We start from the raw sequence: 22,839 nt of genomic DNA, 5'->3' as shown, positions 1-22,839 counted from the left end.
GCTGTCCGTCCGTCCGTCCGTCCGTCTGTCACCAGGCTGTATCTCACGAACCGTGATAGCTAGACAGTTGAAATTTTCACAGATGATGTATTTCTGTTGCCGCTATAACAACAAATACTAAAAACAGAATAAAATAAAGATTTAAATGGGGCTCCCATACAACAAACGTGATTTTTGACCAAAGCTAAGCAACGTCGGGAGTGGTCAGTACTTGGATGGGTGACCGTTTTTTTTTTGCATTATGGTACGGAACCCTTCGTGCGCGAGTCCGACTCGCACTTGCCCGGTTTTTTTATTTCGTACGAAGTTCATGGAAATGCACGTGTAGATTAAGATAATAATGGTTTGCAGGCGGCACATGCAATAAAATAGCCGTGGCTATTTTGACACCGGTATTTTACCCGGCATACCTTTTGTTTGAAAAAAGAAGTAGTCGTGCTGTTTTACAAACAAGAATTGGATTTTTTTAGTTATTTTGGAGGGGGCAGCTTTTGAACTCACAAGTACCCCAACCCCCTACCCCTACTTAGAACCAACAGATATTTTCAGACGTTGATTGTCATGTGCTTGTGGCACCCACTACATCTGTTATGAAAAAAAATTAGCTAGTGACAATGATTCTGGGTTCAAATCACGACGCTGCATAATTTTTTTATTAATTTATTTATTATTTTTATTTTAGCGCAAAATTAAACAAATTTTTGTTTCCCTTTAGGAAACCCTAAAGTAATATCTAAAAAACACAAAAAAAGAAAAAATAAAGAAAAAGAAAACAAGTAAGAAAAATATTTATAGGTATGTATCTCCTAAACCGTGCGTCGTAACGCAAAAATAATAAAATGTTCGTTCCCCTGTAAGAAACCCCTACTTGGTAATAAAAAAAATAACGACAAAACTTTATAATGCTGTATCTCCTAAACCGTACGAAGTAGCGCAAAAATATTCAAATTTTCGTCATCCTTTAGAAAACCCCTAAGTAATATTTAAAAATCACAAAAATAGGAAAAAAAGAAAAAAAGCAAAAATATATGAATAGCGATGTATCTCCTAAACCGTACGTCATAGCTCAAAAATAATCAAATTTTCGCTCCCCTTTAAGACACTCGTAAGTAATATTTAAAAATCACAAAAATACGAAATAAGAAGCAAAAAAAATATTTATAGGTCTGTATCTCCTAAACCGTGCGTCGTAACGCAAAAATAATAAAATGTTCGTTCCCCTTTCGGAAACCTCTAAGTAATATTTTTAAATCACAAAAATAGGAAAAAGAAGCAAAAAAAATATTTATAAGTCTGTATCTCCTAAACCGTGTGTCGTAGCGCATAGATAATAAGATATTCGTTTCTCTGTATGAAACCCCTAATCGTAAATAAAAAAATTAACAAAAAAACTTTATAATGCTGTATCTCTTAAACCGTACGTCGTAGCGCAAAAATAATCAAATTTTCGTTCCCCTTTCGGAAACCCCTAAGTAATATTTTAAAATCACAAAAATAGTAAAAAAAACAAAAGCAAAAAAATATTTATAGGTCTGTATGTCCTAAACCGTGAGTCGTAGCGCAAAACTAATAAAATGTTCGTTCCCCTGTAAGAAACCCCTAATTAATATAAAAAAAAAACAAAAAAGAAAAATAAAAACAAAAACATACTTTATAATGCTGTGTATCTCCTAAAATATCCTAAACCGTACGTCGTAGCGCAAAAACAACGGAAAACCCCTTTAGGAAACCCCTTAATAACATTTAAAAACCACAAGAAAAGAAAAAAACGAATAAAAAGAAGAAAAAAAATTAAAGAAAAATCTTTAAATAGGGCTGGATCTCCTAAACCGTGCGTCGTCACGCGAAAATAATAAAATTTTCGTTCCTCTTTAGAACCACACGCACTGAACAACCTATCACATTAGGACATTATTATAGTAATATTTTAAGGACATTATTATTATTTCATTGCATGTTTGAGAAAAGCACTATACATGCCTAGCCGTGAAAAGATCTTACCGGCTTCGTATCACTCTCTAAAACCTATAAAACGACACCCATGATGACTTTTATGTCAAAGACTCCAAAATGGTCATTTTCGAAATCTGCACACCTGATTCAAATAAGGTGCATTTATATCTAGTAAGCCAACATCAACAACATCTATACATATTTACAGTCGAAATGTACTTTTGATAGTAGTAGTACGAAATGTAATCTGAAAGAAATCAATTAATACATTCCTGTAGTGAGGAATCGACATTGATTCCAATTAGTAGTAATTGTAATATTAGAAAAGATGATTCCTGATTCAAGTGATCAGATTACAATTGGTCGTGTACAGAAATTTCGAGTAATCGTAGAATCAGGAATCAATTACGAAATGCCCATCTCTGCTTGAGCTTGAGAGTGAATGAATATTCGCTCGATTGTCAACGATGACGACATCTATCAGTTAATCAAACGGGTAATAAGCAGCTGTTAACGTTACCAACTAACGTTATAAATGGTGTATCGATACCTTTGACTTAACGTTAGCTCAAATTGACAGCTGCTAACGTTACCATTTTATTACCGGTAAAGAGTAGCATAACTAACGGTACCTGGTCTAACGTTAGTTACAACTTAACGTTAAATCTGTCACCTCGTGGTAACGATACCAACTTTTTAACGGTATTTAAAGCCCTGCACTAGGGACCTAGCCAAGATGACACTCGCACATCAACAAACGCTAAACGTACAGTCAACAACAGAGCTATGAATACAGGCAAAGTGTCAAAAATATGTATACAGTACTTTATTGCCTGTACAAAGGTCGTGTATACATATTTTTGGCACTTTGCATGTATTCATAGCTCTGTTGTTGACTGTACAAGAAAAATCGGGATGACAGATGGTACGAAAAGTCACGTCTCTAATTTTGATGTGATTTTCATACATTAATTAAATTTCATTGGCGTTTTTTATCAACGTTTGTCATTTTGGCTAGGCCCCCACGTAGCATAGATAAACAAACTATTTACTTGCTCTAGTGGCCAATAATTCGACATGTCGCGTAGTACCACGCCTCCGCTAATTTTACACTTTTGGCGCTTCCTTTTGAACCGTCATCGTAGATTCGAATATCGTACAATTACAAGTAGGATAAGTTAAGATAAGACTATTATTTGGCAAATTGATGGAAAAGTCACAGATAGAAAAACAATAGTTATTTGTTTTACAAGGGGGCAAAGTTGTTGTTTAACCGCTCGTGCTAATTGATACCCGAGTAAGCGAAAGATTCCAAAATTGAACCACGAGCGTAGCGAGTGGTTCGAAAACTGGAATCTTGAGCGTTGCGAGAGTTTCAAAGCACGAGGGTTAAACATTTGCCCCCGAGTGAAACACAAAATTTTTCACCACACCAACCCGAAGCAAATATTAAATGTAAAAGATCAAACAAAATCAAACCAAATCAAATCCAAATGAATGTTATTAAATATTTATCATCTAAAATCATCGTTTAAAAGTCAATTCTACCCGCAAACATAAGAAAACACCTCAAAATTTGCATTTGATTACTTTGCCTCACATATGAATAAAATGCAACTTTGCTATCTGTTTTTGAAGTGCAAAGTAAGCCTTTCCAAGCTGGTGTGGTGAAAAAGATATCATCCTCCACCAATTATCTCTTTATAGCCTTCTATGGCGATGTGGTGGAAGTGGAAACAAACAAGCATGCTTATGTGTAATGTAGGGGGCAGCACCTGCTTATTTCCTTGAAGTATCAATGTCAAGTTTAAGTTTTCCATTTAGGCCGTAAGGTGGCGTGTCTCCAAACGCGCAGTCCCGTAGAGCTAAATTTAATCTGTGATTTTCTTACCAGTCATCTTTAAGTAGGTACCTATGTTCTATTTATGCAATATAATTTATATAATCTATACATATAATAAAGCTGAAGACGGTCGAAAGTCTGTACATGGAAGATATTTGAAAAAAAGTAGGCTGGGGATACTTAGAATCGATAACAAAACACGTTCCAAAAGTTTTTAGAATTTTTGTCTGTTTATCTGTTTATCTGTTTATCTGTTTGTCTGTTTATTTGAACGCGCATCACGTGAAAACGGCTGAACGGATTTTGATGAAAACTTTACTGATCTGTCGAGAAAATTCCCGGCCAGGTTATAGGCTATAAAAATTCAACCCCTAAAAGGGGGGGTAGCCACAACGCTCGATTGACTTAAGTTTGCCCCTGAATCTTATGGCGCTACTTAGGAAGGAGGAGCAAACTTTTTTCAAATATGTGCTACCACTATTGAGTACCCTGGTAAACTAACAGATGGCGCTGAATTGAATACGTTTTGACATGGATAAGCCACTGAGAAAAGATTTTGCCAAATTAACTAAGTTTAGAAGAGGGGTTACGGATATCAACAAAAATAATGGAATAATTATGTTGATTTAATAAATTAATAATACAACAAAATTAAACGACAGTAAATTAATTGCCCCTCATTGCACAGTGACATCTTTTGGGGAACTGAGTAAACATTAAGTAATCAAGAAAACTAAAAATGAGTTTACATAGTTACGTAGTGGTAAAATAAACACACATATCAACACGCGTATAATTGCATAGTTATTTAAAATTATAAATTTTCTCCATCATGAATTATACCTAATCGTAATTATATTGCACCCATATCAAATCCATATTCATACGGAGGTATCGCCTCGCACTTAATAATGGCCACGAAGGTGGGTACTTTGAAAAAAAAAAGCATTGACCTCTGTCATTTGCAGTGCCGGATTAACCCTTTTAAGCAAAATAAGCACTTGCAAGGGCACCACGTCTAGGGGGCACCAAAACCAACCATCATGGATGGGCAAAAAAACGCGCAGGCTGCATCAGCATTGCAGTCGTCGTGAAGTAGCTGATGATACCTACATGAAACTTTTATACGTGTACAATTACCCATCTAATAACGAAGGGTCGTAGGGATCAAGTAAGAGAGTGAGGGTACGTAAGAACATCTCCAACGTAGGCTTTCGATTTGACCTTACGCGGAGGCCCGTATAGTCATGGAAAAAAATCTTGCTTTCGGGCTTGCGGCCAGCCGATTTTTTCGACATAGGATTATTTCGATTTTATAGCGAATTTTGCTCTCTTGCACGCCAGATTTGTCAGCCAAGCCGAGTTACTCCTTAGCCGCGATCCTGAGACCTAACTGTCAAAGTTTTATTAAGGGGCCCCGTGAAAGCCGAAAACTAAAAGCATCCTATCAAGTAGCGCTTTCAAGTGAAGCCAAAGAGCGAGCAGTAGAGTCGTGATTACATGCATAGATTCGATTTCAAGCCACCCTTTTGCAGTTCGGCGTAAGGTCTTATGCGAGGTCTTCTGCCTTATGACAAAGTTAATCTTCTGCCTTATTTACACTTGGGCGTGGATTCAAATCCAAGCTTTCCTCTTTCTGCCTTGCTCACACTTCACATTCACTTGGTCATTGGTCAATTCCAAGCTCTGCTTTCTTGCATTTTTTCTGTATGAAAACAACCTCGCTTTAACCCTTAAATATCGAGCCTCATGCGAAGCTAGGCTGATAGAAAACTGTCCCATCCCTTCTCTGTATGAAATCCTGGATTCGCGCCTGGTTGGGACTAAAAGTAAAAATGTACAACTGTCTATCAAATTGCGTTTTATATATCGAAAAATTTTCGCGCTCGCTTCGCTCGCGTTTACAATTACATTATAAGATACAATAAAGGCGACATTCGGGTGGCGACTGCAGCAGCTTTACTCTGTTGTAACGTTACTGCTGCAGCACTGTCAATTTTCGTGATAAAATTATGTAACTAATTTCCATACTAAAAGTACAAATGTACTTCAACTGTCTATCAAATTGCGTTTTTATATCGAACAATTTTCGCGCTCGCTTCGCTCAGGTTTTCAATAACTTTCTAAGATATGACGACTGCAGCAACATTACTCTGTTCCAACGTTACTGCTGCCGCACTGTCAATTTTCGTGATAAAATTATGTGACTGATTTCCATACTAAAAGTAGAAATGTACAACTGTCTATCGAATTGCGTTTTCTTATCGAATAATTTTTGCGCTCGCTTCGCTCGCGTTTTCAATTACTTTCTAAGATATGACGACTGCAGCAGCATTACTTTGTTGCAACGTTACTGCTGCAGCACTGTCAATTTTAGTGATAAAATTATGTGACTAATTTCCATACTAAAAGTAAAAATGTACAACTGTCTATCAAATTGCGTTATAATATCAAAAAAAAATTCCCGCTCGCTTCGCTCGCGTTATTAATAACTTTCTAAGATATGACGACTGCAGCAACATAACTCTGTTCCAACGTTACTGCTGCCGCACTGTCAATTTTCGGGATAAAATTATGTGACTGATTTCCAAACTAAAAGTAGAAATGTACAACTGTCTATCGAATTGCGTTTTCATATCGAATAATTTTCGCGCTCGCTTCGCTCGCGTTTTCAATAACTTTATAAGATATGACGACTGCAGCGGCATTACTCTGTTGCAAAGTTACTGCTGCAGCACTGTCAATGTTCGTGATAAAATTATTTGACTGATTTTCATACTAAAAGTAAAAATGTACAACTGTCTATCAAATTGCGGTTTTATATCAAAAAAAATTTCGCGCTCGCTTCGCTCGCGTTATTAATAACTTTCTAAGATATGACGACTGCAGCAGCATTACTTTATAGCAACGTTACTGCTGCAGCACTGTCAATTTTCGTGATAAAATTATGTGAATGATTTCCATACTAAAAGTAACAATCTACAACTGTCTATCAAATTGCGTATTTATATCGAAAAAATGTCGCGCTCGCTTCGCTCGCGTTATTCATTACTTTCTACGATATAACGACTGCAGCAGCATTACTCTGTTGCAACGTTACTGCTGCAGCACTGTCAATTTTCGTGAACAAATTATGTGACTGATTTCCATTCTCAGCTGTAATGCGGCAATGAACGTCACTCAACTTACCAGAAAAACTCAATGTAATCTCGATGACCCTAGGGAGAGAAGGCACCATAGTCTAGAAATGCTTAGGGCATCAAAATATCTTAATCCGGCACTGGTCGTCTGCGGAGTGAAACGATTTGGGACTCGCATTTTATACGCATTACCATGCCTTCCCGAAAAAAATCGAATCATTCGCGAAAGTCTCGCAACGCATTGAGGTTACCTACAAGGGGCACGTGATCTTCCTCAGGAGTCTGAAGAAGACCACGGTGAGTGGCTGGCGCTCTAGCCAGGCAGGCCGCTTCGCTTTCGCTCGCGCGCATATACCTTACTGTATCGTCTGATATAGATACATCTACTACTCTGTCGTTTAAATTACGTGTAAAATTTTAATAAGGGCGAAAAAAAATTTGATTTTGGAGTGTAGTTTTATTTAGTGGTACCTAATTGTAAAATATTTTATCTGGACTACAGTCCTCTAGCATATCCATCTGTCAACTTCAAGTTCCACCTTCAGGGGAGAGGGAGAGAAATTAGGCTTAGAAATAAGCCGCTTATTAACACAGACCGAATTCCACGCGGGCGGAGCCGCGGGCACAGCTAGTAATTAATAAGTATGTATTCCACTTTCACTATTTAGTATTTTTTTCATACCTATATTTATACAAAATTGTTCTCCTAGTAACAAGTTAGCATTTGAAGTTCATCTACTAGGAAATGTCTACATCGGAACTAACCCAAATATTACGCGGAATATCTCTAAAATCTACACCAAGGTGCTAAAAGATCCGCAAAAGACCAATAACAGTAAATTAGTACAATACTTATATGGATAACAGGTGTCAGTGTTGTCATATTACGCGATTGGGTTTAGAAAACTGAATCGTTATTGAGATTACACAATGGAATTCCTTCTACTCTAAATATTATACAGAAGCGTACTACGACTACGTGGTACTACTTAGATAACTGCAGTGCAGACGCATTATTAACATTTAATAAAAAAAAAATAACATTAATATTTAGTCATAAACTTCAAACTTAATTAAAAACTAAAAATCTAAATCTAAAAATGGGCACCTGAAGCATAGTGCCGAAGATTGCGGGCAGCATTTTCTCGGTGTATCGCAATGCTTATTGAGCGAGGAAGCTGCAGCCTTCTGCCAGCTCTTTTGTCCTCAGTGATATCAACCAACTGCTTGGCCAAATCTTAAGAGTTTCATCATAAATTGGACGTAGTTAAAGGTAAAAGATCCAATCTACAAAAATCTGTTAGTAAAATTTGAACTTTCTGTCAAACGGAAAAGTCATTCAATTAAATGACAAATTTTAGAGGATGGATCTTTTACGCTAAACTACGTCCAATTTAGTTTTAGATTCACATATAGAGACTCTTCTCTTTCCGAACAGACTCTAATAAACCTGGCATAAAACTGGCAGACTAATAAGATAATCTATTTAGGTCGTTTGCGGGATTTTCTCTCGGTTTAGTAGATATACAGTAATTCAAGTATATCCAGGCTAACTTTCGCTTAATACTTTCAACCTATTAGTCTAGCGGTAGAAAAACTCTATAACTAGATAGATTTTCTTGCGGCTTCGATCGTAATCATCATAAGATACACAGTAATGTTTCATATAATAGAAGTTGTAGTCGGGTCATTTATTGTAATTTTAATTGGTGTATTAGTGTAATTTATACTTTTACTTTTAATACCTTCTTTTGCTTCCAGGTGGCGTTGCCAGCGCGTTTTTCTGGGGCATCGTGGGCGACGTATTTGGCCGACGGAACACGCTGACAATGACGCTGTTGCTAGATGGTGTGCTGACGCTGGCTCAGAGCACTGTGGCGGATTACCGGTGGCTACTAGTGGCTAGATCGATCAATGGTTTCTTAATAGGTTAGTTCCAAAAAACTGTTATTTTAGTTGGTTAGGTCTCCTAGGGGAATTATGTCTATGTTACATCTGGGGTAAAATAACGACGAAATACGCTGACAATGACCCTGCTACTAGATGGTGTGCTGACGCTTGCTCAGAGCACTGTGGCGGATTACCGGTGGCTACTGGTGGCTAGATCGATCAATGGCTTCTTAATAGGTTGGTTCCAAAAAACTGTTATTTTAGTTGGTTAGGTCTCCTAGGGGAATTATGTCTATGTTACTTCTGGGGTAAAATAACGACGAAATACGCTGACAATGACCCTGCTACTAGATGGTGTGCTGACGCTTGCTCAGAGCACTGTGGCGGATTACCGGTGGCTACTGGTGGCTAGATCGATCAATGGTTTCTTGATAGGTTAGTTTTGCCTTAGGATGTGTCTAATGATGTTTCTATTGTAGGACAAATATAGCCGGTCAAACAAGTTTGTCAGCAGGAAGAGGCGCGGAATTCAACTGCAGCTGGGGTCCGCTTGACAACTAATCCTGAGAATTGGCGTAGGCACTAGTTTTTACGAAAGCGACTGCCTCTCTGACCTTCCATCGCAGAGGGTAAACTAGACCTTATTGGGATTAATCCAGTTTCCTCACGATGTTTTCCTTCAGCGCAGAATAACATATAAAGAGCAATATATCATTGGTAAGACTTATGATGTTTGATTGCAGGCGGTCCATCGACGCTGACATTTACATACATGTCCGACCTGGTTGGGGAGAGGAGACGGCAGTTTTACTTGACCATAGTTGGCATGAGTTTCGTCGGAGCTTGGCTGATATTACCAGGTAGGAATTAACATAGGTACTTTTAAAATTTTAATACATACGTGGGGGAAAAAATGAGACTAGGGATTCGACGTATGCATATTACGTAACGTTTGATAACTACATTATGTACATTAACTACCTTAAGGATATCTCAGGTACTCCAATATAAATGGAGTCAATATTTCAGAGATTTAATGAGGATGCTAGAAATTGCTCTTAATAGTCCTAAAAAATAATTTTCAAAATCGGTCCATTAATGCCGTAGAGATATGGAATAATAATAATAAACTTTTTAAAATAAACATACAACCGAATTGATTACCTAACTCCTCCTTTTGAGATTTGGAAGTCGGTTAAAAAGTAAAAGAGTTCGATTAAGTATTTAATGAAATTTTTAAATCTGTTTTAATGTGACTGTTATCTTCTGGGTCATTCCATGTGATTTCAACAAATTTGAATTAAAAAGTGTGCCGCATGATTTATGATTTGCATAAAAAAAATTGAGGATATATTTCATGGTAGCAGAAGTGCTGAACCACCACCAGTTTATTTTTTTTATCTTTTAATTTCCTAGTTTTGCCCATTCGAAGTTAGCAGTGGGGTCAAATTCTTGCTTGTACAAAATCAGACCTAACTTTTTTTCTATAAAAGGTAACGAAATAATTATTACTTTTTTTGATTAGGTAAGAAATGTGGATATTATACTGTATGACAAAATTTATCTGAATTAACTACAAAAAAAATGGTGACCACCCGAAGTGTACACCTAATTGGTCAATTATTGCAATTTTAAAATGGTTCTTGTGCCAACCCTGGTGCATATCAAATATTACTTTTTTCTGAAATATAATGTACTTGCCGTGTTCATCTTGTAAAATAAATATAATTGTGTTAGATCAATTACTTCTAATAGAAAAATGTAAGTGAAAATTGAGAAATTCGAAAAATGCTCGTGTTTGACTCTAAAAAAATCCATGTGGAAGAGAAAATAAAAATTTGATTGTAGTCAGAAAATATACCTGATAATTTCGTTAATTAGATTTAGAAAAAGAAGTTTTGTTATTTTGCCTATTTTTTGAAATATGATTTTTTTAACATGCTACTTTTTACAACTATCGATACAAAATGTTTTATGTTATAAATTAATAAAAATGGGACGGTAATTGGTCATACGGATATTATTTACGTTTTTTATGTTCAAATATTTTTTTTGACATGGCAATAATTTCATTTGTAAATTTAATGAGGGTAGAAATTCGACAATGCACTGTTACCTGACAAGGATTGTGAATCACTTGCGAATGTTTCTTAATTTAGCCGTGTAGTGAATAACCGACGCCTCCTGACTTGTTAACAAGCTTTATTTGCATGTTAAATGGCTAAATTACGAACATAAGTAAACGGCCCAATAATCCTTATCGAAGTTCTATAGGAAATCGTATTTATCTAGGAGATAATGAAGTGGTGCAAACTCTTTGTAGTAAGTGCTTGTGTTATTAATAGTTGACTGTTCAAATTCATGGGATCAAGTTCTTTTTCGTCTCAAAATCAGATGTCGAAGAAGCTGAGGTACATCTATCAGAGTGATTTAAAAATATAAGGACCATAAAAAATACACGTTCTTATCATAGCTTCGTTCCCATTTCTCAAAATGAATTAAAAGTGCGACGTTATTCAACTTCAGAAATTTTGAAGTAGCAAAGGTTTGCAAATGATTTTTTTTTTATAAATATATAAAGTAAATTTCAATCGTCTGGATTTTATTTATATTTTGCCATCGAATTTATTCATATTTATAAGTTTAAGGTCATATGTATTTTAATCTGCATAAATACAACAAGAACGAAAATGTATGAGACGAGCAGTTTAAAAAATCATATTTCAAAAAATAGGCAAAATAACAAAACTTTTTTTTCTAAATCTAATTAACGAAGATATCAGCTATATTTGCTGACTAAAATCAAATTTTTATTTTCTCTTCCACATGGATTTTTTTAGAGTCAAATACGAGCATTTTTCGAATTTCTCAATTTTCACTTATATTTTTCTATTAGAAGTAATTGATCTAACACAATTATATTAATTTTACAAGATGAACACGGCAAGTACTTTATATTTCAGAAAAAAGTAATATTTGATATGCACCAGGATTGGCACAAGAACCGATTTAAAATTGCAATAATTGACCAATTAGGTATACACTTTGGGTGGTCACCGTTTTTTTTGTAGTTAATTCAGATAAATTTTGTCATACAGTATAATACCCACATTTCTTACCTAATCAAAAAAAGTAATAATTATTTCGTTACCTTTTATAGAAAAAAAGTTAGGTCTGATTTTGTACAAGCAGGAATTTAACCCCACTGTTAACTTCGAATGGGCAAAACTTGGAAATTAAAAGATAAAAAAAAAAACTGGTGGTGGTTCAGCACTTCTGCCACCATGAAGTATATCCTCAATTTTTTTTATTCAAATCAAAAATCACACGGCACACTCGATTTGTTGAAATCACCTGGAATGACCCTTCTATATCTATTCGTACGTGCTATTTTTAAATAATTCTAGACTAAATAGTTCAAATGTTACTTTAACGGCATAAATTGACGTAGTTTTGTCAAATTGGCGGAATCGTTAGAATCAAACGTGACTGCAAGCACATCGATAATTGTGTAATAGTGCAATCAATTGATGGATTTAACGTCAATGCTTAAATGCCATCTTAAGGATGACTCACGCTAGACCGGGCCGGGACGGGGCCGGAGTTTCCGGTGCTACGTTTTCTAGAATTCATAGAAAATGATATATTTTATGAACCTTTAGGTCTTTTTAGTAGAAAGATTTTTGTGCGTTTGACTTGTGTATCATGTATGACTGTATATGTGTTCTAAATAAATAAATAAAATAGAAATAATAAAAAATGACGCGTCGGACGCCACGGTCCGGGCCCGGCCCGGTCTAGCGTGAGTCATCCTTTACAGCCCTTGGCAGTGGAAAATAACTTTAGATCAATTTGTAGCAAGTGTAGCAACTAGAGTCTGCCAATACTAATTTTGCACGGACTTTGAAGAAACGAAGGGTGAAAATGCGACATATTATCAACTCTTGACTGGAATTTTATTTATTTTATTTAAACTTTATTGCACAAATTTACACAAAAAGAGTACAAATGGCGGACTTAACGCATGAGGCATTGAGGCATTCTCTACCTACCAGTCAACTATTGAAACGAACAGAATTTTCACAGAGATTTGACGTTTATGGTGTCAATTACACATGTTGTTATTGTAAACCATATGCAAAGTTTGGTTCGACCCTAGAACATGTTTTCAAGTGACCTAAAAATATTTACGAAAACCATTGGAATTTTTGTGTACTTATGTGATTTGGAAAATATTAATATTTTTTATTTGAATCTTCTGAGGTAGGTCTCGTTGATATTAACATGAGTCTGAAATAAAGTAACAAATAATTGCAAACACATCATCTGATATATCTAACTTTCACATTTAGAATGCAGGATATGATATATTAATAATAAAGAAATCTGTTGATCAATATTTAGTAGGCCAAGACTTTCGTTGACCCGGTATGAAAGTGTTTACTTGGCCAAATCTGGGCAAATGCATTGCTCACGGCGACACATGACATGACATGACAATGTGTTATCATGTCAAGCCTAACGATTTGGAGATCAAGGTCACAGATCACTTACCTGTTAGACGGAGCATGCAAGACGGCGCACGAGCGCGAAGCGCTAAAGTTTTTACTTTGCTAAATGCATTGCCTCCAGCGACACGTGTCAAGCGTGACGATTTGGAGATCAAGGTCATTTTGAATGTGAGATATGTATGTAATTACGTACGCCCAAACTAGTGCGCTTAAATTAAAACTATTAATAAAAACTTACTTCGAAAGATAAATATGCAGTGTAAGTGTGTGCTATATTGCAATTGAATGAAGCGCCTTAGATAAATTTCCTAGTATGAAGGGTGGTTAAGTGTATAATTTTGAGATGAATATATGATGCGGAGTCTGTCAGAATTAGCATAAAGTGGTCAAGCACCCGTATTTGTATTTGCGTCAATGGATGGTAGATCATTGATTACTTTTCTTCTGCGTTTGCAAAACCTGATTTGACATGCATAATTATGAGTATCATTAGTAGATGCCTACCTACCATAGAGGTACAATAATATAGAGATGACACGGGGGAGCGGCCTAACGACCGAACGAGATGCACTTGTGGAAATTTCAGTAGGAGTAGCAGAGAAAGCGGTATTATTTTATTTTATTTTATTTTATTTTATTACAAGGAGATAGAACAGAAGCATGCAAGTGAAGAACAATATGGATAGAATATACGTAACTAGTACAATACAGATTATGCTGTTTCCTTAAACATATCTCACCGAGAACATAAGTGGTATTAAAATGTAAACCTAGTAACATGCAGACACTTAACTATTTTAACTACAACTACTAAAACGACTTTAATTTACAGTTAAACATAATAATGTTGTCGTAAATAGCTATTAGGGTTCATGCATGTGTTAAATTAGTCTTTACGTTTAGGTTACTATTTTTACTTTTTTATATCATGTTTTACTTTGTGCTCACATATTATGTCAAATGAATTGCGTGGAATGTTTTATATCTAGTTATAAGTCTAGGATTCATGCTCCTTTCATACGTGCTTAATATTGTACCTATTTATAAGTCTAGGATTCGTGCTCCTTTCATACGTGCTTATAATTAACGAGATTGACAGAAATAAATAAAACTCACTCTGCATATAATGCCCACTAGTTCAGAGATACAAATCGCCCGGCCATTCCTATATAAACCCGCGCCATTTGTAGCATATTCAGAGAACTCAGAGAGCTTAACTCTATCACTTGCCTGAACACTCTCCAGTAAATAAACTCAGATATATGTGTTTTTATTTCACACAACACATATTCCGGTAAATGGAGGTATAGCGGACTTCGAGACAGCACGACGGCCAGCGCGTTCCAGCGGCGAGTTTCTACGCTTCACCCAACGAACCCCTCATCACGAAAAGTTACAGTCTACACTCCACAGTTTGGTCCTTCGAACCGGATGAAGATAGAAAAACGTACGCGCTGAGTTTCAAGCGACATAGCTTAACTCAGAATCAAGATAGAAAAACGTACGCGCTGAGTTTCAAGCGACATAGCTTAACTCAGACATCAAGAAAGAAACACGTACGCGCTGAGTTTGAAGCGACATTGCTTAACTCAGACGGCAAGAAAGAAACAAGTACGCGCTGAGTTTTAAGCGAACGTTGCTTGACTCAGACGGCAAGACAGAATAAAGGACGCGCTGGGCCTAGAGGTTCGCTTCGGCTCAGACCCAACCCCAATACCTTTCCGTACCCATTTACCGGCTTGCCGGTCGGACCGTGCAGCGTGTAGGTCGTCCTCCGCTCACGTGTCCTGGCAACTTTCGTTGCATGTGTCACATGGTTGATACCCACACACTGCTTTCGAACGTTCTAGGCATTGCACTTTGCCATTGCGGGAGATTCAGTGCCACGAGGGATCCACGCTACGCTTAGGGCCTGACGTTACGCTCGGTAACGGTCAGTCATAGATATAGGCAGGTCAAGTTAGGGACCCCCGCGTGTGTTAAGTGAAGTGAAGTGGTTCCAGCCAGAAAGATGTCCGAAAAGGAAGCAAGGAGCCTACGACCACGCACCAAGGGCCCGCCTGCGCCCGCAGCCAACATGGACACCCCTACCCCCTCGTCCGGTAAGACTACGTCCGGCGAGACAAATACGTGGAGCAAGGGCACCAGTGGCAACCCGAATACTACCGGTGGAAACGAGTCGGTACACTCGGAAACGTTAAATGCCACGGTAGTAAATCGTAGTAGATTAGGTACGCTAGTGAATAAAGACATCGATGCGCCGCCATCGCCGTCGCGGGCGCCGTCTAATCGCGATTCGCATAGGAGTCGCAAATCGGTTAGGGAACGCGATAATCAATTGGCCGTGCTAATGGCCGAGCTCGAGGTTCGTAAAGCCCGTCTAGCCGTTGCTAAGACAGAGTCCGACACTGCAAATGTACGGCTGCAGATTGCGCAATTGAAGGCGCAGTCTGTCGGCAGCAGTGACGCGACCGTCGAAGCTACTAAGACAAAGTCCGACACTGCAAATTTACGGCTGCAGGTTGCGCAACTGAAGGCGCAGTCTGTCGGCAGCAGTGACGCGACCGTCGAAGAACGGACTAGAAGTTGGGTAGAACGACAAGCTAGGTTACAGCACGAGATCGCAAAGGAAAACGTTAAAATCCCGCCGCCGAAAGAGACCGCGCAAACGCATCCGCCGCCGCGTGCAGCCGTCGATCGGGCTAGCAGACCACCCCCGCGCATTGTAGAGGTACCGCACGGTACCTACGCGCCAATGTACCATAAACTGCCGGAATTACCTGCATTCGGCGGAGATATCTCCGAATGGATATCATTTAGGGCAGAGTTCGAAGATACGTCGCCCATGTTTAGTGCCGTCAATAACGTCAGTCGGATTAGGCGCGCACTTAAGGGCGAAGCTCGGACGGCCGTAAAATCAATAATGTACACGGTTCAGGATCCGTACGAGATAATGGAAGCGTTGGAGCGGCAGTTCGGCGACCCTGAGGAGATTGTTCTTACGGAAATTCATAACGTTAAACGCATGCCGCGTTTATCCGAAGACAATTCGAATATAACCTCATTCGCCGCGCATGTAGCGAATGCCGTCGCCACCATTAGATCCTTGCGTCAAGAGAAATACTTGCACGCGCCTGAGCTCGTGAATAAAATCGTGGATAAATTGAATCTGATAGTGCGCTATGAATGGGCGAAATATAGGCAGTCTAACGTAGAATCACCCGGGTTAGTTGCGATTTCCGAGTTTCTTAACGAAATTAGCACTGCGGCCAAGCACGTAAACCGACATAAGCCGTCTAACAGGTCACGGAATGCAGTGAGCGCGGTTTCCTCTGTGCGCGAACTAGGGTTGCCAGATCGAAAGGCGCTAATTATCGGGAAACAATATCAATTTTTCGGGATTTTGGGACTTAAGTCGGGAAAAAAAATACATTCAAATTAAAGTAAATTGTATTAAAAACAACGATATTTTACATTATTGGCACTACGTCAGCTCGCTCGCTCGACGACAGTTCGGAACTTGTAATTGTTGTTTTACAACCTGAAGCTATTTTTCGGGACAGCTTACACTTTGTCGGGAATCGGGAACAAATGGTAAATATCGGGAGAATCCCGCCAAATCCCGACCATCTGGCAACCCTAGCGCGAACCGAGCAGATCGAGCCAAGCTCTCTCTGGGTCTCGCGCCCCCGCGTTCTACCGTGACACGTCTGACGAGTCACGGAGTGCAGTGAGTGCGGTTTCCTCTGTGCGCGAACCTAGAAGATCGAGCCAAGCTCTCTCTGGGTCTCGCGCCCCCGCATTCTACCGTGATGCGTCTAGTGGATCGCGAAGTGAACGAAGCGCGGTTTCCTCTGTGCGCGAGCCCAGTCGATCGAGCAGCGCTCTCACTGGGTCCCGCGGCCCCGCGTCCTTTCGCGACTATAGTTCGGATTCGGAGTCAGATTCCCGCGAATCATACACACGTGATACGAGAAATAGATCGCGTTCTAATAAATCGACTATAGCTCAAGTAAAGCACCGCGATGGTAATTTAAAGAAAAAGCCAGCGTCAACCAGAGCTCAGCCTAGGCAGCAGACATCGTCTGTCTCTGTCTCGCGCGATGCGTGCGCCATATGTAAGAACGGCAAAGAACACAAAGTTAGTGAGTGTTTGAAATTTCTAGCCGCGACTATATCTAAGCGATGGGACTTGGCAAAGGGTGCTAAATTGTGCTGTAGATGTTTAGGCGCGAGTCACCCTAAGCCTTATGGGTGCCAATATGTCGCGTGTGGCATGAATCAGTGCGAAGCCGGACATAATAAACTATTACACGGTCGAAACGCGGCCGCGTCCGCGAGCGGTAATAGAGTCCCGGCAGCACCTGCAGTACTCAATGTTAGACTGCCGCAGACGTGTCACAAAGTCATGCCTGTAGAGGTGTCGGAACCGTTAGGTACCGTCCAAACCCTCGCGCCACTTGACGAAGGCGCGACAATGACTTTGACGCTACACGGAACTGCGGACAGAATCGCGCCCGCGGTACAATTGGTTGGGCACGCAAAGCCTAATACCGCGGACGACGAGGCCTTACAACTTGTGAAACGGCATTCTGAGGTAGAATCGTTAGGCGTTTCGCAAAAGTTGCCTCGGGTCGACCCCGACCAACGTGCGCTAGATTTACTAGAAGCCACCTGCGAAAAGATACCGGGGGAGCAAAGGTATCGCTCGGGCTTACTTTGGCGGTCAAATGACGAGAAACTCCCCAATAACCAAGCGCAAGCATTGCAACGGCCGTACAGTCTAGAACGAAAGCTAGACCACGATGCGAAACTTAAAGCCGAATATGCAAAGTGTATGTTGCTTGACAAAGGTTACGCGGAGAAAATAGACTCGCCACCGCCCCCCGAGGCACCCCGGACGTGGCCTCTGGCGCATTTCCCAACTTTTCACCCGCAACGCGGCAAAATGCGATTAGTTTGGGACACGGCCGCCACAGCTTGCGAACGTTCGCTTAACAGCGCGCTGTTGGCTGGCCCCGACCTGTTAAAGTCACTTTTTGGCGTATTAATGCGCTTCCGCGAAAGTAAAATCGCGGTGTTAGCCGACGTCAAACAGATGTTTTTACAGATCGAAATAACAGAGCAAGATCGCGATATGTTACGTTTCGTTTGGCGGACAGGGATCGATTGGGACAGGCCTATATCCGTCTCACTCGCACCCGCGTGGCGATCGTTCATTGATAATGTACGGTTAGTTCGCGCCACCGCTGGTAGTCTGGTTGCCGCCGAGGTTTTCAAAGCCGTATTGCTCGCTAAGAAAACGTAAAGAAACTGCATGAAGGTGACGTAGTAACGAGGAACGTGGCCCAGAGGCGTAATCGCCCAGCTATATCCTGGCCTGGATGGCCATTGTTCGCACACGCGCAGGTGACGTCCGCCGCCCAGTTTCTAGACTCATCCCCATTTACTCCGCGCATGAAGACGGTGTTAACACACGTGGGGGAGACTGTCGTAAATAGCTATTAGGGTTCATGCATGTGTTAAATTAGTCTTTACGTTTAGGTTACTATTTTTACTTTTTTATATCATGTTTTACTTTGTGCTCACATATTATGTCAAATGAATTGCGTGGAATGTTTTATATCTAGTTATAAGTCTAGGATTCATGCTCCTTTCATACGTGCTTAATATTGTACCTATTTATAAGTCTAGGATTCGTGCTCCTTTCATACGTGCTTATAATTAACGAGATTGACAGAAATAAATAAAACTCACTCTGCATATAATGCCCACTAGTTCAGAGATACAAATCGCCCGGCCATTCCTATATAAACCCGCGCCATTTGTAGCATATTCAGAGAACTCAGAGAGCTTAACTCTATCACTTGCCTGAACACTCTCCAGTAAATAAACTCAGATATATGTGTTTTTATTTCACACAACACATATTCCGGTAAATGGAGGTATAGCGGACTTCGAGACAGCACGACGGCCAGCGCGTTCCAGCGGCGAGTTTCTACGCTTCACCCAACGAACCCCTCATCACGAAAAGTTACAGTCTACACTCCACAAATGTATATTATGAAAGTTACGATCCATAAAATATCTATCTTACTGTGTACTTACTGTGTTTTTTTTTTGTACAATTTTGTGACAGCAGCCTTGAATGAGGCGCGGGAGCATGAGAATAAATCTACATTAGAGAGTAGCTTGTTGTGGTGGTCGCAAATTCTGTGTATGGGAGCCCGTTTGCCTGCGTTGGAACGCGTAATCGGGAAACTAAATAAATGCTTGGACCTGGTCAACTTCTGCGGAGTGCGGAACTGTAGGGCCGCGAGGAGCTGCGGGCAGTCTACATCGGCTACGCAGATGTTGCGCAGCATCACTGCGTCAGCAACGGCTCGTCGGTCCTCCAGAGACAGAATGTTATACTTGATCAAAAGATCAGCGTATGAACAACGTGGACTCTTCATTTTAAAATTTAGGAAACGTAAGAACTTCTTCTGCACCATCTCTATTTTATCAATGTAAATTTGATAGTATGGGTTCCACGCTACTGAAGCATACTCTAGATACGATCTTACAAGTGATTGATATAGTAGAATGAGAGTGTACTGTTTTTTGAATGGTTTAGATGTACGTATAATGAAGCCTTATATATTGCTTGTCCTTGTCACAGTCTCACTTTTTGTTTGTTCCCCACCAAAAATTTAGTATGGTTTATGGTGGGCAACAAACAACCCGACCAAATTACGTAGATTGTTTTTGGTATGTTATCATGAATATTAAAACGTGTTTTTAATATTGTCGCTTTGCGTATGTTTTGTCCCTCACGGAGGCACGCGTATAGCTCATCTATGTAATACTATAGTTCGTTTTTTTTAGCATTAGAAATTAGGTAAACAATCTTGATGTGTGTTTTAATTGAAAAACACATTTTAAAAATAAGTTACGGCAAATATGTAACAATTATGAGTCTAATACGATCATTTATATTCTTCTGCTTTCATAAGTGATAGTTATTGATTTTTAAAAAGCGTTTTTCAATTAAAAGACATGCCAAGATCGCTTACCTTCTTTGAAGTTCTTTCTAATGCTAAAAAAAACGAACTATAGGTCTATGCTACCTACATACTCTAATGATATGCATGTCTATATTTATTTTATTCGATACTTAATTAAAATAGTAGATTGTGGTTTTATACTGTTTGGAATTGCTGTTCTGATGTGAAACAGCTATACTGTGTTTTTAATGAAACCTGTTAGATTTTTTTTCCAATGTATTTCCGTAGATTTGACGACTGTGAAATAATGTTTCAATTGAAAATAATCTAATTTTGGAAAATGATCGGAAATTACCATTTATGTTACCTTAGCTCCCACAATGGATTTATTATGCATTGTTGCACGTGAATACTATTTAGGTCTTTGTACACCGTTGACACAGATTCTATTATGGCAGTCCGATTTGATGATGATCGATCCCTCATGTAGGTTGACCTATGTAGCTTATAGCTAAAGCTTCTATATAGGTAAAACAGGCGAAATAAGAGGTAGGTACAGTAAAAGTATAAAAACCGGGCAAGTGCGAGTCGGACTCGCGCACGAAGGGTTCCGTACCATAAAGCAAAAAAAAAAACCGGAAAAAAATGCAAAAAGAAAACGGTCACCCATCCAAGTACTGACGTTGCTTAACTTTGGTCAAACATCACGTTTGCTGTATGGGAGCCCCACTTAAATCTTTATTTTATTCTGTTTTTAGTATTTGTTGTTATAGCGGCAACAGAAATACATCATCTGTGAAAATTTCAACTATCTATCTATCACGGTTCGTGAGATACAGCCTGGTGACAGACAGACGGACAGACGGACGGACAGCGAAGTCTTAGTAATAGGGTCCCGTTTTACCCTTTGGGTACGGAACCCTAAAAACGGTAACTAATTTGTAGGTATCATTCAAACGACATGAGAATTTATATTATCTGATTTCCATCTTATTTCGGCGTAATAAACATTTTTATTTAGCTGATAAGAATTTCTATTTACTAGTGCCTATTAAATTATCACGTTTGGTATCAAAAACTAATGTGTTTCTCAGATAATATCAGAACTAACATGATTAAATAAATGCTGTTTGTTTCTAAACATCTTTGTTGGAAAACAATAAAAAGTAGTGCAAAAATAAATTGCAATCCTTTAGCATGGTTGTCTATTATTTACAGTGACAGTAGAAAATAGTAAGCTAATACAAAATCGGGGTATACCCGACTACTATATAACTACTGGGAATAACCCGTTATATAAATAAAAAATAAATAATAATAAAAAGTTATATATTCAGGTTTCAACCCATTACATTAACAACACAATAATAGTTATTACATGTCAATATTAAAATTTAAGCTATAAAATAAAAATAGTGCTAATTAAATAGGTGCAGCAGAAATCTTGCTCATACAGTAGCAGGTTGTGTACACTACATTAACAATGCTGCTATATAATTACTAAACTTCTAATAACCCATTATTAACTCCGCAGCTATAGCGTGGCTCATCATCCCCTTCAAGATCGGCTACACCACCCTCCTGCCCATCTACTCCTGGCGTCTCATGCTGCTCATCTGCAGCCTCCCCGGCTTCATCGCCGGAATCTGGACCTGGACTCTTCCAGAGAGTCCTAGGCTACTGTCTGATACAAACAGGAGCGATGAGGCACTGAAGATTCTGGCCAGGATTCATAAGAAGAACAGAGGGAAGACGGAGTTTAAGGTCAGTTCATAGAGTCAATCATCGTTGCTTCAGGCTTCATCGCCGGTATCTGGACCTGGACCCTTCCTGAGAGTCCTAGGCTACTGTCTGATACAAACAGGAGCGATGAGGCACTGAAGATTCTGGCCAGGATTCATAAGAAGAACAGGGGGAAGACGGAGTTTAAGGTCAGTTCATAGAGTCAATCATCGTTGCTTCAGGCTTCATCGCCGGTATCTGGACCTGGACCCTTCCTGAGAGTCCTAGGCTACTGTCTGATACAAACAGGAGCGATGAGGCACTGAAGATTCTGGCCAGGATTCATAAGAAGAACAGAGAGAAGACGGAGTTTAAGGTCAGTTGTTCATAGAGCTAAATCATATCAGAAGATGTATCTTGATGTTACAGCCACAGCTAGAGCATGGCCTCCCTAAAATGTGAGACTTTTATCCAATGGTTCCATGATATTCCAAACCAGACCATACCCAGTTTATGATTGTAAATGAGTACCCAAAATCATAAAAAATAGATTAATTACTACAGCCAAATGAGATGGGAACCTTTCTTAAAAAAAGCAAGCTTTTGATTTAACAAATATCACTTGTATGCAAAAATCGTGGGATAAGGGCAGGGGAAAGAAGACGTATGCAAAAATCGCCTTACTAATAAGTACATTTTAAATAATTTCCATTTTAATTTTCACTGTATTTTAAAAATAGCTGTTAATTATTATTTTTGTTAATGACTTTTTAATTACTCTTTTCCAATTCAGG

At 39.1% G+C, this 22,839-nt stretch overlaps 1 protein-coding gene across 1 annotated transcript in view; it reads left to right on the top strand.

Annotated features, from left to right (window-relative positions):
- The window catches only part of LOC134679570 (synaptic vesicle glycoprotein 2B-like), a 44,884-nt gene that overhangs the window by 13,602 nt on the left and 8,443 nt on the right, over window positions 1–22,839 (top strand). The window contains exons 4-6 of the mRNA XM_063538528.1: window positions 8,698–8,865; window positions 9,570–9,686; window positions 21,858–22,087. Coding sequence (XP_063394598.1) covers window positions 8,698–8,865; window positions 9,570–9,686; window positions 21,858–22,087 — 515 coding nt within the window. The remainder of the gene's footprint in view (window positions 1–8,697; window positions 8,866–9,569; window positions 9,687–21,857; window positions 22,088–22,839) is intronic.

This window comes from Cydia fagiglandana, chromosome 2 (genome assembly GCF_963556715.1).
Source record: "Cydia fagiglandana chromosome 2, ilCydFagi1.1, whole genome shotgun sequence".
Lineage (NCBI taxonomy): Eukaryota > Metazoa > Arthropoda > Insecta > Lepidoptera > Tortricidae > Cydia > Cydia fagiglandana.
This window is presented reverse-complemented; position numbering and strand designations above follow the sequence as displayed.